General features: G+C 35.8%; 1 protein-coding gene across 4 annotated transcripts in view; it reads left to right on the forward strand.

Moving 5' to 3' along the window:
• The window catches only part of SYT10 (synaptotagmin 10), a 74518-nt gene that overhangs the window by 25152 nt on the left and 33976 nt on the right, over positions 1-15390 (forward strand). For 3 of the 4 annotated variants that reach the window (XM_088165684.1, XM_088165685.1, XM_014881582.2), the window contains exons 4-7: positions 5243-5363; positions 5679-5850; positions 7360-7489; positions 8573-8666. In XM_088165684.1, the coding sequence (XP_088021810.1) occupies positions 5243-5363; positions 5679-5850; positions 7360-7489; positions 8573-8644 (495 nt within the window). In that variant the 3' untranslated portion in view covers positions 8645-8666. The remainder of the gene's footprint in view (positions 1-5242; positions 5364-5678; positions 5851-7359; positions 7490-8572; positions 8667-15390) is intronic. The other variant, XM_088165686.1, reaches the window with a different exon arrangement.

Raw genomic sequence — 15390 nt, forward strand, 5'->3', positions numbered from 1 at the left:
AGTTTGAGCCTCACAGAATTTTAAATTATTTCCGTGATAGTAAGGGTATCATTGGGTTCTAAATGCAAAAACGAGAAAACAGACGGTAGATTTCTGTTCTGTTCTTTACTATCACTTTTTAAACTCTTGATATATGCCTCAAAATCAGAAACACCTTAATACATTCTTAGCTAATTTTCTCAGGGGAGAAAATTTTCTTTCCATCCAACTTCCAACATTCATTGTTATATTTTATTCCTGATTCTTGAAGCTTACTGTCAGTAGCTTTTATTGGAAAGCAGAAATATATATAATATGTTTCTAAACAGAGAAAGATAAATCTGTGCTCTTGGGGCATTATCTTCCTGCAATATTTGAGTAATCCAAAGGTCTAGCTCTGGCAACGTATTTTTCTTTAGATTTGCATACTATATAGAAAAACAATTTTCAGTGTTACTAAAGGAAACGGCCAAAAGTCTAGAAAAGCAAATGCCTGAATACCTTCTTAGCTAACTAGAAAATTACCATTATTATTTATTACAGCAGCTTGCTCAAAATATAGCAGGAAAACTGAGAATGAAATTTGCAAATGATTTGTTTAGAAATCAAGTACAAATGGAATTCATCCTGTCATTAGTATTTTTGTTATGCTATTCTTACATGCAGTCTTTAAAACATCATTCCAATTACAATTAATAGGAAAGTAGTTCCAGATATTAAAATTTAGATTAACAATTGAAATTGTTACTTTGGATTATGATAATCTGAATTATAAATAAAGTACCAATAAATAATTTTTTGAGGGAATCTAATTTCTACTGCACTATTAATTAGGCAGATATTTTTTATTTTAACCATGGAAATTAATGACAGACTAGTAACAATAAAAGCATGTAAATTTTCCAGTTCCAGTAGCATTTACACTGTTCATTGTAAGAATACATAGCAAATTGCTGTTTTAAGATTTTGCTTGAATTTCAAAACTTGAAAAACTAGTGGAAAAGAAGAAGAAACAAGTATCAGTGAAAAAATGATAACTGGTGTTCAAAAGTTCACTTGTGACTCAGAACTGACACCTTTTTTCACATATCAGGTCCTTAGAAGCTTTTTACCCTTGCTATCATAGAAAATCAGTGAAGATGTTGGCATGGAGGAGGGAGACAATGAACGTTATTAGTCTATCAGTATAGGCAATAAACAGTTTTCCTGTTCAATTTCAGCTATGGCGTTGGTATGTGAGTAGAAACCACCCTGAACATGGAAGCCACCTTCTCCACTGAACTTGTGGAGGTTCCTAGTTAAAAGTTGTCTCTTTTATTGAATTTAGTGGAAACAACAGTGAAAATTAATTGGAGTCAGTGACAGCAAAGCTTTTTCCAACAACAGCAGTTTAAAAACCCCAATCAGTTTAATTGATGCTCCCCTAGAAGTTCTCCAAACTTCTCTGCACATCCTTTCCCTTTTATCCATATTGTGAGTGGGGAGCATAACTTCTGTAGAAATGCTGCAATTTTTACAGGCGTATGCATGAAAATGAGAGCACTGGTGTCCATTGGGTCCATGATAACAAAGAGAAAGAATAGAATAAGGAACTTCTTATTTTTGACTGTGCCAACTCCTGGACCAACTTCCCAAGAGCCCACAAAGCCAAGAATGTGGACAGATCCTAATAGATCCATCCTAATGGAAGTAATGGAAAAGTATTATTAGCACATCCATTCATGTGGTTACAAATGTGGCATGAGAATTATGCTCTTTTAAAAAGTCTGCATTCTGTAGCTCAAAACCCACAAAGTTCATCAGAATTACTGATGTCTGCATGTGAAGCCATTGTTTTCTTTGTTATATTTTGTTCTAGACCCACCATACCAGAAAATGGATGGGATAGAGGTAAAATGGTAGCTATGAAAGTAACTGAAGCTGGCAGAGTGCTGGCTACTGTTTCAGGTCCTTAGTGCTGTGTGATGGCTGGTGGGTACAGAAGGGAAATAAAGGAAGGAGAGATAAGAGGTGTCAACAAATGCTTGCATTTGCCTAAGTGCAGCTGTGCTCAAATGCTAGTTTTTCTGTACCTGCTATTGGAAGGCAGTGGGATCCAATCATTACAATTATGCATAAAGCTAGCTATTAATTGAAACTCAAATTTAGTTCAAGAAGAAGAAAAACTCAAAATAGGTCTGTGAAAGAGATGAAGTGTCATGGGAGTTATCTAAGTCATGCAATTTTCAGAAAATATGTCATACATGTAACACAATCTCAGGATTATTTAAAAATAGGCACAAACGAAAACTACTGGATTGTGTTTTGTGTGTAGTGTTTTGTTTGAGGCACTGTAATGCAGATGTGATTGCTGGGGGCAGTCTGTGCCTTGGTTTCTTCAGGTTTGCTTGTACTGAAGGGTTCCTTTCAGATTACTTGTGTCAACTTAATTATCTAGTGTATTATAAAGTGAGGAAAAAATGAAAAACATTAATTTTCCATAGCAATGAGATTCTAAATTAAATTGAATCCTATATTTAAATCTCAACTGAAATTGATAATGTTTAAAGATCCAGGGAATTTTAAAATGTTACTCATGATAATCAATGTGATTAACAAAGACCACACAAAACAAAGTGTTGCTATGTTTATAATCTGGGTCTTAATCTGTGTTTTCAACTCCAAATTTATGAATCTCTAATGCTCAGATTAGCAATAAAAGTGTGTGTGTGAAAATGGAGGTAACTCACGTATTTTATTCAATACACAGTTTCTTATACTATAATATATAGGAATACTAGAATTTTAATCTTAATACTTCAGAAGAAAATTTAGAACTTCACACATTTACACTCTTGTATGAAGAAAGATCACCAGTCTTGGCAGGTACTCAGAGCAGGAACTTCTTTTCTCTGCTCCTCAAAAATGTACTGTAGAGTAACAAGGGAGTAAGTTTGGCAAGCATTTTGAACAATGCTTCTTTTTAAGTATTTATGTCATACTACATAGTCCTATCTATATTCTTATTTATCAGGTGAACTCATACAAACTTTGTCCAATTTCTCTTCAAAAGGAAATAATAGAACACTTAAGTTCATACTCCTGTCTTCAAAAATTGCTTTTTCTCTATTCACCTACACAAGCCATCTCTCTGAAGAAGAAAAAAGTAGACCTTTTTATGAGCTACCCACGGTGTTTCATGATCCAACCCATCTTCAACAGCTTTTTTGACATAGAATTTTGGTAACTTTGAAGCACTGAAACTCAGGGAGCTCTATTCTCTTTTCAAACAAAAGAGTGAAATCTATTTGATATATGGATATGAGAAACAACCATCAGACTCTGAACTCAGACAGTAATTCCAGTAAGAGAATCTCTGCTTGAAACAGTATTCAGATATGTCAGAACTGTAAAATATAAGACATCACTTGCCACTGTAACAAATGAGTGGAAATAATTGCTATTTGTTTGTTCAATTATTATTTGTTTTCTGAAATAGAAAATTGAGATTGGTAAGTTACTCTGTGGCACAAAATTCTGCACTTTTTGTGGCAAAGAAAGGGAGAGGTCAAATAGCTGTATTTGTTCTCTGTGAACTGAATGAACTCAATTATTTTGAAATTCTGAGAAATCTGAAATTCTGGCAAGCATGAAATTTGCCCACAGTGAGTGTTCACATGCTAGTAATTTTCAAACTAGTAATTTTCAAAACCAAGTCCCAGCAAAATGACTGAACACTTGAATTGACCAACCTACACAAAAGTCAATATTTTATTACCACTGCAAGAGAGATGTTAAAGCAATTCCAAAAGTGTATTCTTCAATCTAGTCTGCAATGCAAGGGGGAAAAGAACAATAACAAAACAAAATACAAAAAACCCCATACCCCAAAGTATGTGAATAAGACCATCTTTACTCAAGGAAGATGTGAAATATTTGTTTCAATTTAGACTGAACATTAGCCTGAAGGAAGTCAATAAAACTGTTCACATAAGCAGCTGAAGAATGTGAACAAGAAGCCCAGTCTTGTCTTATAACTGTAAATAATATATTTTTCATCTACGTGGCAAACATTATTTTAATATGTTTCATTTAAAAGTATATTATGCTTGCTTTCTGATTCTAGAACAGCTGTACAGTAAATCCAGCAGCTCTCAAGAGAATTTGTACTCTCAAGGTAACTGCAGGTTTGATGGAAAAAATATTGAAGCTGAGATGTTAAAAATAAGCTTTTTAGTATCAGTCAAAAAAAATGTCCTTTGAGATCACGTGAGATGTTTGAGAGTGGTTGCCTTACAGAGTGTCTTTCTTACATACCCCTTACAAACTCATATCCTAAGTTGTTAATATGCAGGTTTTTTGGGGGTATGGAAGTATTAAAAGTGTATTTAAAATTTAGAACAAGAACAATTTAGAACATAGTAAACATCTCAAAACCTAAACTTTTGCAGGCTTAGGATAATTTTATAACTCAGAAAAGGAAAAAATAAAAACTGGTAGAAACTCTCTTCCTTAGGCTACACGTCTCAAATATATTAACATCTAAACTGCATCCTATTGCATGAGTACATCCTATTGCATGAGTACAGTGTCTCAATATAGAACCTATTTCTTTGTGAGGATTATTAACATTCATCTGGACCCTACCCATCCTTCTGAGTATGTTATCCTCCAAAATGTTGCTATTGAGCCAGGAAAGCTGTAGGTGCTACTCCTTTCCTTTGCCTTTCTTCTGAAACAAAGCAACCTTTCAAAGCACATTGAGAGCAGTAAAGAGAGCAACTTCTACAAGCATGTTTTTATTTTTGAAGCACTTAGACAGGATCAGCTTTTTATAAACATACTTGTGCAGAAATTATTCTCCTACATAAATCCATGTCTAAAGGGCATGTAAATGTGCATGACCTACATATTCCATCAGATTTCTTTCTATTGAGGCTGACGAAGTATGAGTGTTTTCAAGAGCAGAACTTGACATTTTACTTTCAGCACCTTTTCATTTGTGTGAATTCAAGACAAAAAGACAAGGAATCCAGAAAGATTTGTCTCTGATTTTTTTTTTTTCTCAGTTTAGTTATTGAAGATCTTGTCCCTAAAATATTAATTTGTTTTTACTCCTCCGGTACGTTATGGAAATAATTTTTTGAAAATTGCTTGTGACCTCTTCAGTAGCATCTGAGGCTGTGAAAGAAGCCTCTCTCCTTGTTAAAAAAGTATTACACTTTCACATGATCTGAATTTTGTTACTATGATCAAGGTTTTAATAATTGCTTTTCTTTTTCAGGAAAGCATAGATTTGGGTGAGATCATGTTTTCCCTTTGTTATTTGCCTACTGCTGGGAGAATGACTTTGACAGTCATCAAATGTCGGAATCTCAAAGCAATGGATATAACTGGTGCATCAGGTGAATCGACTTTTTAAAACAAGGCAGAGTGTATTTGGGAAGGGGATCAATAAGAACTCCTTGCATTTTCTGTGTCTAACATGGCTGTGGGATGGAAGTAGCAGGAGAATGAATAAAGATCCTGTTTAGATGGACTGGCAGCCAATGTGTCTGTTTGGAATGCGTGATGAAAGAAGTGTTTGCCAGAGTCACTCATATCTTTGCAACCTTTTACCTTAGCAGTATAACATTCCTACCAAAAATATTGTTCTTATGCTACACATCTGAATGGCTTTGAGTCCTAATGCATGCATGAACTGATTATCTGTTACTCAGATCCGTATGTCAAAGTGTCGCTTATGTGCGAGGGACGGAGACTGAAAAAGCGGAAAACAACCACAAAGAAGAACACACTGAATCCCATTTATAATGAGGCCATCATCTTTGATATCCCTCCAGAGAACGTGGACCAGGTCAGCCTCTCCATTGCAGTGATGGATTATGACAGGTAAGCACAGTTCACTTTCTGACCATTGAGACAATTCTTGATCACTGGAAGAGACTGCTTTCTGCCTCCTTGAGCTTACAAGCTGCTTCAGTGTCATAAAAGATAAAGCCTTAGGGTTTAAACCTCTTTTCCTGAAGAGGTTTAAGGCTTCCACACCTTTTATAGCACATGGCATTTTATCTGTATCATAAATTACCGAGATAAGGAAGAGATATGGTTCAATTTTCTTTCAGGCCACTGGCCCTGACATACGTTCCTGTCCATTTTTGAGGGCTGGACTATGTATAAGCTTTATAAATCAGGTATGTCTTCTAGCTTTAAAAAGTCACTCACATCTCTAATTTCTATATAAGTAGCAGGTATTTGAAATTAAAGAAAATTTCAATCTCTAAAAAGGAATTAAATGCTAATTATATTATTGAATTAAGTAATAATTAGTTCTTTGGTTGATTCAGAAAAATAACCTTTCAATATGTAATCTTCAATATGTAACCTTTGGGTTCAGCCCTCACTGAAAAGATGTCTAAGTCTAATTATCTATGGCTCCAATGAGAATTGACAGGAAGAGACTCCTGCTTTGAGCAACTCAAGGACTGCAGGCTGATCAAGACCATAACTGACAGAATCCTGTCCAAGCCAAATCTGCTCCATTCAAGAGCTATTAGTAATGAGCTCTTGAGATTGCAGGGCAAATAAACAGTGAAAGTCCAATTTCGTGGCATCACCCTTCAGATTGTTTTCCCTTGCCAGCAGATTTCTGGTTGTTCTCCAAGTTCTGCTAGGAAGACTTTCTCAGTCAGACATAAGTGGCACCATGGTGCCATTAGCAGCGAAGGAGCACAGGCAGCTTGCACACTTTCAGTCTTCCTCAGCTCCTCCTTTCCCAGCCCTTGCTAAGGGGAAATTGGAAATCATTATTTTAAGGTACATAGAGTCAAGGTACAGAAAATTATTTTCTGGTCCTCCTCAACCAGTTTATGGCACTGTGAGGAGCACGAAGTATTAAGGTATAGCCTATTACAGCTATGATTCTTACCTTTCATATTTATGACTGAACTTGCAAAGATCACAAAAGCTAGAGCTGCAAAATAGTTTATGAAATTATGTCTGAAGCATTTGCAGCAGGAAATGTATTCCCCACCATTTTCCTCCACCTTCCTCTCCCACAAAATTCAAGCATGTTTTCCTTCAGATTAATTTGTGTATTATGATCCTTTTCTGTCCTTGTGTCTTTTGGGTTGTAACCTTTAAATGGCAAAGATTATGTTTTCATTGTTATTTGTATAGCTGCTAGAAGCACTCTGGTAGTGGCTGGAGGTTTTTGATGTTACCATTACAGTATGTAATATTACTACACTACCATTAAAACTAATATCTGTAATAAATGAGGTGAAAACTTTGGTCATGTATTCTGTACCACACTAAACCAGTAAACAGAATTGTATATCAGATGTTATTAAAAACTATTTTTTATTAAAAATAAATTATTTGTCTCTCTACAATTCTCAGAGTAGGACACAATGAAGTCATTGGAGTATGCCGGACAGGAATTGATGCCGAAGGCCTTGGAAGAGATCATTGGAATGAAATGTTGGCTTACCCACGTAAACCAATAACTCACTGGCACCCACTAGTAGAGGTAAGGAGTAGCAAAATTTTCTCCTTGATATTGAATGTTCTTGTGCCTCACATTTATGGGCTTCTGAGAATGATGAAAATCAGTGCAGCACCTATAGATCAGGTAGAAGATCATTAACACAACCTATCTATCTTTCTCTATCACTTAAGAGGGCCTTTTCAACAGTTTCCATGATGCTCTGATGGCATTGTAAGATTACATTTAGACATTTTAAATTTCCAGAGATTATGATAAAGAGCTTACAGCTACTTAGAAGAGATCATTTGCAAAAATTTCAAAGGCAATCATTTCCTATTCAAAAATCTTTAGCATAAATTGCTGTTGCTAAAACATTAATCTGAAACTGGCCTGCAAATTAGGCTAAATTGTGGCAACATACCAGCAGCTCCCTCTAGAGTTATTCAACAGACACTTACTGGAAGCTTTTTCAAATGTAGGGGTAATTATATCTACAAGTCCCTGAGCTTGGCTCCCTCTGTGATTCACTGTGGCCACACATTGCTTGTGTTTTGTACACAAAATCCTAACAGCTCTGGATTAAGAAAGATACATATTGAAGCCTTAGGAAGCAGCAGGGCACAGAGGCACTGTTCAGCCCATCACAAAAGCAATTTGTAGAAAAATAAGTTGCTGCCTTAGGCCATCTGATTTCCCCACTCTGTAGCACATGACTGCACAACATGTCCTGTGACAGGCAGCAAAAGCATAATATCAAGGCTTCAATAAAACACCAAGAAGACCGTGGGGACAAGGAAACTCAGTCAAAGCAGCAGAGAAGTGTCTTTTAGAGGTTCATTGCTCTGTCTGATTTATGTTAATTGGGAGACAGAGGTACCACTCCTGTTGGTGAAATAAACCCACTCCTGTGAAATGCCTGTGAAACATTTTTAGAAGGTCACTTCAGAAATTTTCTTTCCATTATTAGTTTTGCTGGAGACTTTGACGCCAGAGACTTTGACGCCAGAGACTAGAAAGGGTCTAGATCTGATCTGGATTCTTTTTTGAGAGTCTCTCATCCTCTGAAATGAGTGTGATGCACAGCCAGATATGATGACATTTGTAAAAATAACACTTTTCTTGCAGCTACCTGGTCGAGCAACCAGTTTTGATAGCCAGGGATCCTGTTCCTCGCCCAAACCACCGCTTACGCCCTAGGAGCAAGAGTGGATTCATCATGGTCAGTGTCCAAAGCTTCCTCATAGCTCACATCTACATAAACAAAAGGTTTAGCTTCCACAGATGAACTGTATCCATATTTTTTATCAAAATACATCTTTCCTTTTAAGTCTTATATGACAGTTTATAATAATTTGTTAATGTGTGAATGAAGTTGATTTGAATCAAATATAACCCTTCCTTATACAAATTCATTCACCTGTTTTATCTCTGGCATATATCCAGGGTCGTATTTAAGCAGTGTTTTGATGGGGCCTGTATCTTTTCATTGGCAAAGAAACCAGAAAAAAAGATCCCTTAAGCAATTCAAAACTGCTGTGGCTTTTAACACCTAATTTTTTTGAGGGAGAGCAAATAGTCACATACAGCTCATGTAGTAAATTCCTTCGAAATTGCACTAAGTCCTCTATGACTGCAAGATAGCACTTCAAGCTGAATGTTGCATGGAAAAAAAAAACAAACCCGTTGTCATGTTTTGAGTATCTGGAAAATCAGTTCATTCCTTGGGCAGGGAGGAAGGGCTGATTTAAAGCCCACGGGAGCCAATGAGGAAGATCTACTGACTTCAGTGGGTTTTAGTCCAGCCCTTATGAAACAGGTATGAGAACTGGATCTATGCAGTTATAACCTTCCAGCACTCATGATGAGAGCTGCATCTCCAGACAAGTCAAACTGCAGAGGAGAGAATGCTCAGAAGTAAAGGAATTGATTTAATGTGATTTATCTCTTCACAAAATTGACCAAATATTGCAGTTTCCCACATTTTTGTGATTCTTGATTTAATGTGACAGACTTAGATTTCTTTGAAGTTATTTTGACTGAGTGCACAGCACACATAGAATTTAGTTTGCGGTTGTTGGCTGGATGCATCTAGACATATAAGCTAAATATGAATTTGATATGTGTTTTCTGTCAGTCTATGGAGAGAGAAATTGAAATGTGACTATTTTACAAGCAAGTAAATTCACTTATTAGAATACACAGTGACAGCAAACACAAAAATCTATTGGCTATAGTCAGATACTTTTAAAACTAGAAGAAATCTACATATTATTTTGTGGATTTATCACTAAACATTGCAATTTACCAGATAAATAAATCAGATTGGTACTTTCTTTTTTCCTTTTTTTTTTCTTTCTGTGAAGAGTGTAGCACAGATGGCATGATTTGGTCTGAGGTTTTGAAAACTGGACTGTAATTAGAAAAAAATTGGGTGGTGGCACATTGTGTATCTTTGCAAGATATGTATAAAGAAAACTGAAGAGATAGCGTTTTCCAAAACAATATTTTATGGAAGTCATGCGGGAGAAAAACACCAAAGGAAGACTGACTTATGATAATGAAAGAAATTTTGAGGATTAATCTGGATATGAAGGGAAAAGGTTGTTTTGGCAAACAACCACCGACTAATCTCTAAGACAGACAAAAATCTCTAAGACCTTGAAGTGTCTTAACTGCTTCAGAAAAGCTGGTAGGGCTGGTCTTAACGTTACAGGTGTACCTAAGGCAAAAACAGGCAGCTTTTGTACCTTGCCTCCTGTGCTTATGAACACAGCAAGGAAGCAAATAAATATAAAATAAATAAATAAAAATAATAAAATATAAATGTAAAAATCAATCTGTCAGACAGTCTTTACAAATAAGAAAAACAAAAAAAAAGAAAAAAGGGAAAAAAGAAAAGGCTCCAGCTCAAGTTTTTGAATGCCGGTTTCAGGTTGTTATTCATGGCCTCTAGGCAGAAATGGTTTCTCTCAGAGAGGATTGGTAATGCTGAACATTGATCCTCCCTGCTTAAGACTGTATTTTCATCACCATAAATACAGAGCAGCCTTGCAGAATTTCATTCCTCCATTTGCTCTGGATGAGTAATTTTTTTAATAGGAGAACAATCTGTCCTCTGTGAGGTTTTTTTCCCTCCCATCATTGTTATCCTAACAAAATTCTGTGGCCTAGATGATTTTCAACATGATTCTGCAAGGCTGATATAGAAACAGATATATATATATATATATATATATATATATGGAGGTTGAAAATTATTTTATGTATACATTTATCTTAACATAAATTATGTCAACAGTGGCCTTTGTGCCCTAGAAAATACTTTTTGTAATGTGGTACTGTAATAGTTAATCAAATATTCTTTGCACTTTTTTGCACCTAATATCCAAAAAGCAAACAAATTCGCAATCAAATGTAGCATAAGTGCTCAACAATGAGCAACATATTTTTACCTATTTTAATGTTCTCCATGAGTATCCTGTATGTTTCATCATAGGAAGTAAGGTATTCCAAGATTCATTTGCTTAAATTTTAATTGTTGTCAAATACCAAAGGCTCAGTTTGTGCCCCCTTGTTGTGTTATTTTTGGTATTGTTAATAACAATAATTAATGACTTCTGTGTCTAAACTTGATTGATGGGTGCTCTGTATCTAGGAGAAATCAGGCTGCAAAGTCATCTGGACATCTAACTTCAAAAATGATCCCCTAAGTAATCATATTTATTCCCTTAGAAGTGATTAATAGAATTAGTGAAAAATACTTTTTCCCCCATTGTTTCCTTAGTTATCTCAAAAGACAGGATATGTACTTAATATAACTCAACCATTAGCTTTAGAGCCTGGTTCACAAGTTACTCTCAGCGACATCATAGAAGCACCATGAAAAACTTAGCACAGTTTAAGTCAAGGAATATGTTGATTGATACATATCTTTACTAAGGAATTTTAAATATTTTAATTTGGAAATTTGGAGAAGTTGCAAGTTCCCTGCTCTCATCCTGACTAATTTTTTTTTCTGCTTATCATATTTCTCCCATATCTCACGCATTACCCTAATTTGGGAAAATCAAATGTGGCAAAGGGCTAGTTTAAAATCTATTGTGGTACTTTTACATCAGTTAGAAAAGCTTCCTTTCCTAAAGGCCTGAGTTATTATTCTTGAAGCAGTTTACTCGAAACAACACCAGTACTTAAAAATAATTGTATTTGCATGCCTGGCTTTTCTTATACTTTCGCACTGCACAGGTGAGCACAAGCTCACTAAGATTTAAGTCATGTACTGGATTCCATGACCTCAGCTTTGGATCACAGCATTTTACAGTCCTGCTGACATGGCCCTTCTCCTCTACTTCCAGCAAGCAACCAGCTCTTTCCTCACCATCTTTTGTCTATGCTGGGCTTAGGAATATGAATATTGGTCAGAGATAAAGTGGCCAGCAACTTCCCCCGCAAAATTTCTTCTTCAATAAATGCAATTCTGTGGACTTCTTAGGTTTAAGTAACTAAATTATACATTTTTCTTAAAGAATTACCACCACTTCCAGTATTTTTGAAGAAAAGATTAAGCTAATAATAAATGTTTTCATTGGATTGATTTTTTTCAAGGGAAAAGAACCAGTAAGTTACCTAATTTCTTTCTGTGAATGCATTTCTGGAGCAATTTTTTAGAGCAAAATTAGTTAAAAGATTAATTTGATCCATCCTTTTCTCCTCTTTCTCAGCTTTTTAATTGGATTCAATGCAATCCTTTTAAAAATTTTTAACACGATGATGTACAACACACACATGATAGTCTAGTTCCAAGATTATTTTGCTATCTCTTTTTTATAAACTTTTATATGTACTAACTTTTTATTATACTCTATTCATTTAACAGGTTTTATATATCTGAAATCATTTGACTGTGTTTTTTGAGTGAGCAAACATTTAAAAGGAGGGTATTACAGAACTCAGTAAGAGAGTTCTTCTTCTGCTGAAAATGTACAATTTTTCAGAAATCCATAAATGTGCCTGCCAAATTTGAAAATCACCTAATTTGAGCATGCAAAAACCTAGGTTTGCATATACAAGTACTTGCAGTTGCTGGATGCAAAATCACTATAATTTAACACTTCTGTTACAACACCCACACCTAATCAGAAATACGTTTTAGTTCATGATAAAAACTTTACAAATTTGTACTGAGTGACAGTTTCTTGACCTGAAAAGTTTATATGACACTATTTCTACAAATGAACATGCTTGAAAATTCAGCAGATGTTAAAATGTGACATATATTTTAATCAGACAGTGAGGTGACTTTTGGACAAAGCTCATCTAGTATGTGTTGGACCATCCAAAATATGGATAAAATATACCATATATAACAGAAATATGAATGCATGTTTTGATGGGACATTTTCTCTTTCATTCACACCACAGCAGAGACTCAGTTTAACTCAATATTCACTTTCATTTAGCTTCTGAGCCTTGCCAGTCTAAACGGAGCTCTCTGAAAACCACTAAATTATGGCACAGAGCAGACCACAGAGCTAGGAAAGATGAAAGAAAATGTGGCAGTAGACACAAAGCTGTTCCATGCAACTGCAAATACCCTGAAATGGAAACCTTCCTCCTGAAACAGATGATTCCAATAGTTTTACCACTTGTCCTTTCTTTCTCTGCCATAAAAGAGGACAAAAGAAGCACATTCCTGAAGAAGCATCAGCATTAAGCATAGGAGTTAACTGAGGTGCTCATCACAGCCATTTGCCTTTTCCAAGGCAAATACCTTAACTTCTAAAAGTGTCTTTTGTTTACTCATCTAGATGAATAAATATCTCCTGTACAATTTCGCTTTTTTCTTAACCCTGGAAAATGTCCGGTTTTTAACAGCATACAGGAAACCAGGAGCTAGAAATCTAAGAGAAAGTGAAGCTGCAGGTGGGCTTTGAATTTCACAGGGGAATCTGGTCAGGAAAATGGAACTAATACCTTCAGTCTTGTGCTGAGTGGTAAGGGACGCTTGATGATGGCAGGTGTTCAGGGCTGTGATTTTATGTTTTATCTGATAGCACCTCTACAATGTCGCTGTTGCTGGGAAACCTTTACAGGCTCAGAGAGGAGAATGCCTCTGCTATTGCCATGTGAATTTTTTTCCACCCACGTGTAGACTGTGATTCTTGTGCTACATGAGGTCCAGTCCCCTGGAAGGGAAGAAAGAACGTTAAATTTGCATAACAGGAAAAACCGATTTGGCACTCTGCCATCATGGGGACTATTCACTTTGTTGGCACTAAGGACAAGGCTTTGTGCCTTGCTGGGAGGACATTTCTTACAGCATTCTGCGGCTTAGGCTGTGTTGCTGAGCCGTGTCGATGCTATTGAAGATCCTCAGTATCAACATTGTCAAAACAAAACTAGTACATATAAACACAGGTTATAAAGGTTTCCAGAACACCAAAAGCTCCCTCCTGTGGAAAAAGAATTATGACTCCCTGAAAAATAAATCAAGGCAGTATATTCTGGAAGCTGGATCTGCAGGAAATCACAGAACTGCTGTGATGAAAGTGGAGTTGCTCTGTAATAATTTATGAATACAATATGTTGACTGTTGGTCCTGAACTAGGTGAGTACAATAAATCTACTTTAGGGGAAAACAGGCAGAAAATGTTTGACAGGGGAGTGTCTCTCAGGAGCAAATGAGTTGTATAAAATGTTAATGATCATCTTGGTGGCTTGGGAGAGTCTGCTGATGCTACAGCCAGTCTGAAAAAATGCATCTCATCTAAAATAGCGAAATCCCAAGCAGGCATAGGAAAAAAGGAACAGGAAAGATCAAGAGATGTGATTCAGAGCAGACAAGATTTATGTCTGAGCAGGCTGGGGATGCAAGCTGGTACTGTAGTTTACTGAGAAAATAAGCTTGGTTGCTTTCCCATGAATGGATGGGAAAGCTTGAGGCAGGACAAACATGCATATAAACTTTTATTTTCGATTCCATTTATTTGAAATATTTAAGTTTGAATATTTAAGATTAAATATTTAAATACCGTTCTATTTTTCATGAAGTGGAGTATTCACAGACTCCCTGAAAGAAAAGTTGCAAATCCATCAGACTGCCCGGGTTGGCACAGTTACGACAGACAGGGTGTCTCAAAACCCAGTAAAAATTAAAGAATTGTGAAATCCTGCCTCTCCCCTGGAGAGGTGAAATCAGGAAGCCTGACCCAAAAAAAGAACTGAAGACAGACCAAGGAAAGGATGAGAGCACAGCTATTTCATCATAACTTCAGGGTTCACAAAATCGTTGATTGGAAAAGAGTTCTAGAAACATGTTTTCATGGCAGCAACATGCCTTTTATACAATTTTCCTCTCCTTCAAAATATAAGCATATAAGTGTTTTTGAGAGACTGCTTTTAAACTGTTTGGGATATTTTCATACCTTAAAAATTCAAGATCCTGAACTAAAGTAAATCTATCCATACATCCACCCACCCATGAGGAAAGTAAAATAAAATTTAAACTAGAACAGGGAGTAAAAACTGTACAACAAATAAAGCTCTAGAATATGTTTTAAATTGCTTTCCTGTGTAGAATAGCGGTATAGATTTAAGTCTTAATATCCTGGGACCTCTTAGTTTAAAAAGGAAAGACTGTGTTTCTGATTATAAGCAATATTTTCCTGCAGGTATAGAATTCCTAGTTGCCTAGCCTTGTGTGATTTCAAACATCAAAAATGTTTGTCAACATCACAAACAGGAATTTTAGGAACTTAAGATTAGTGCTGACAAAAGGAATCTGGGTGGTTTTTTTGAGACACTTTCTAGGTTAATTTCAGGAGAAATTGTAGGCTATTGGATGTTTTTGTGAAGCAGATACATTTCTGTAAAAGTAATCTGCAAGAGGAGAAAGAAAAAGGGTAAAGTTACTTTTTTCAATATGCTGTGAGTTGAGACTGATA

Source organism: Sturnus vulgaris, chromosome 5 (assembly GCF_052056855.1).
Source record: "Sturnus vulgaris isolate bStuVul1 chromosome 5, bStuVul1.hap1, whole genome shotgun sequence".
NCBI lineage: Eukaryota > Metazoa > Chordata > Aves > Passeriformes > Sturnidae > Sturnus > Sturnus vulgaris.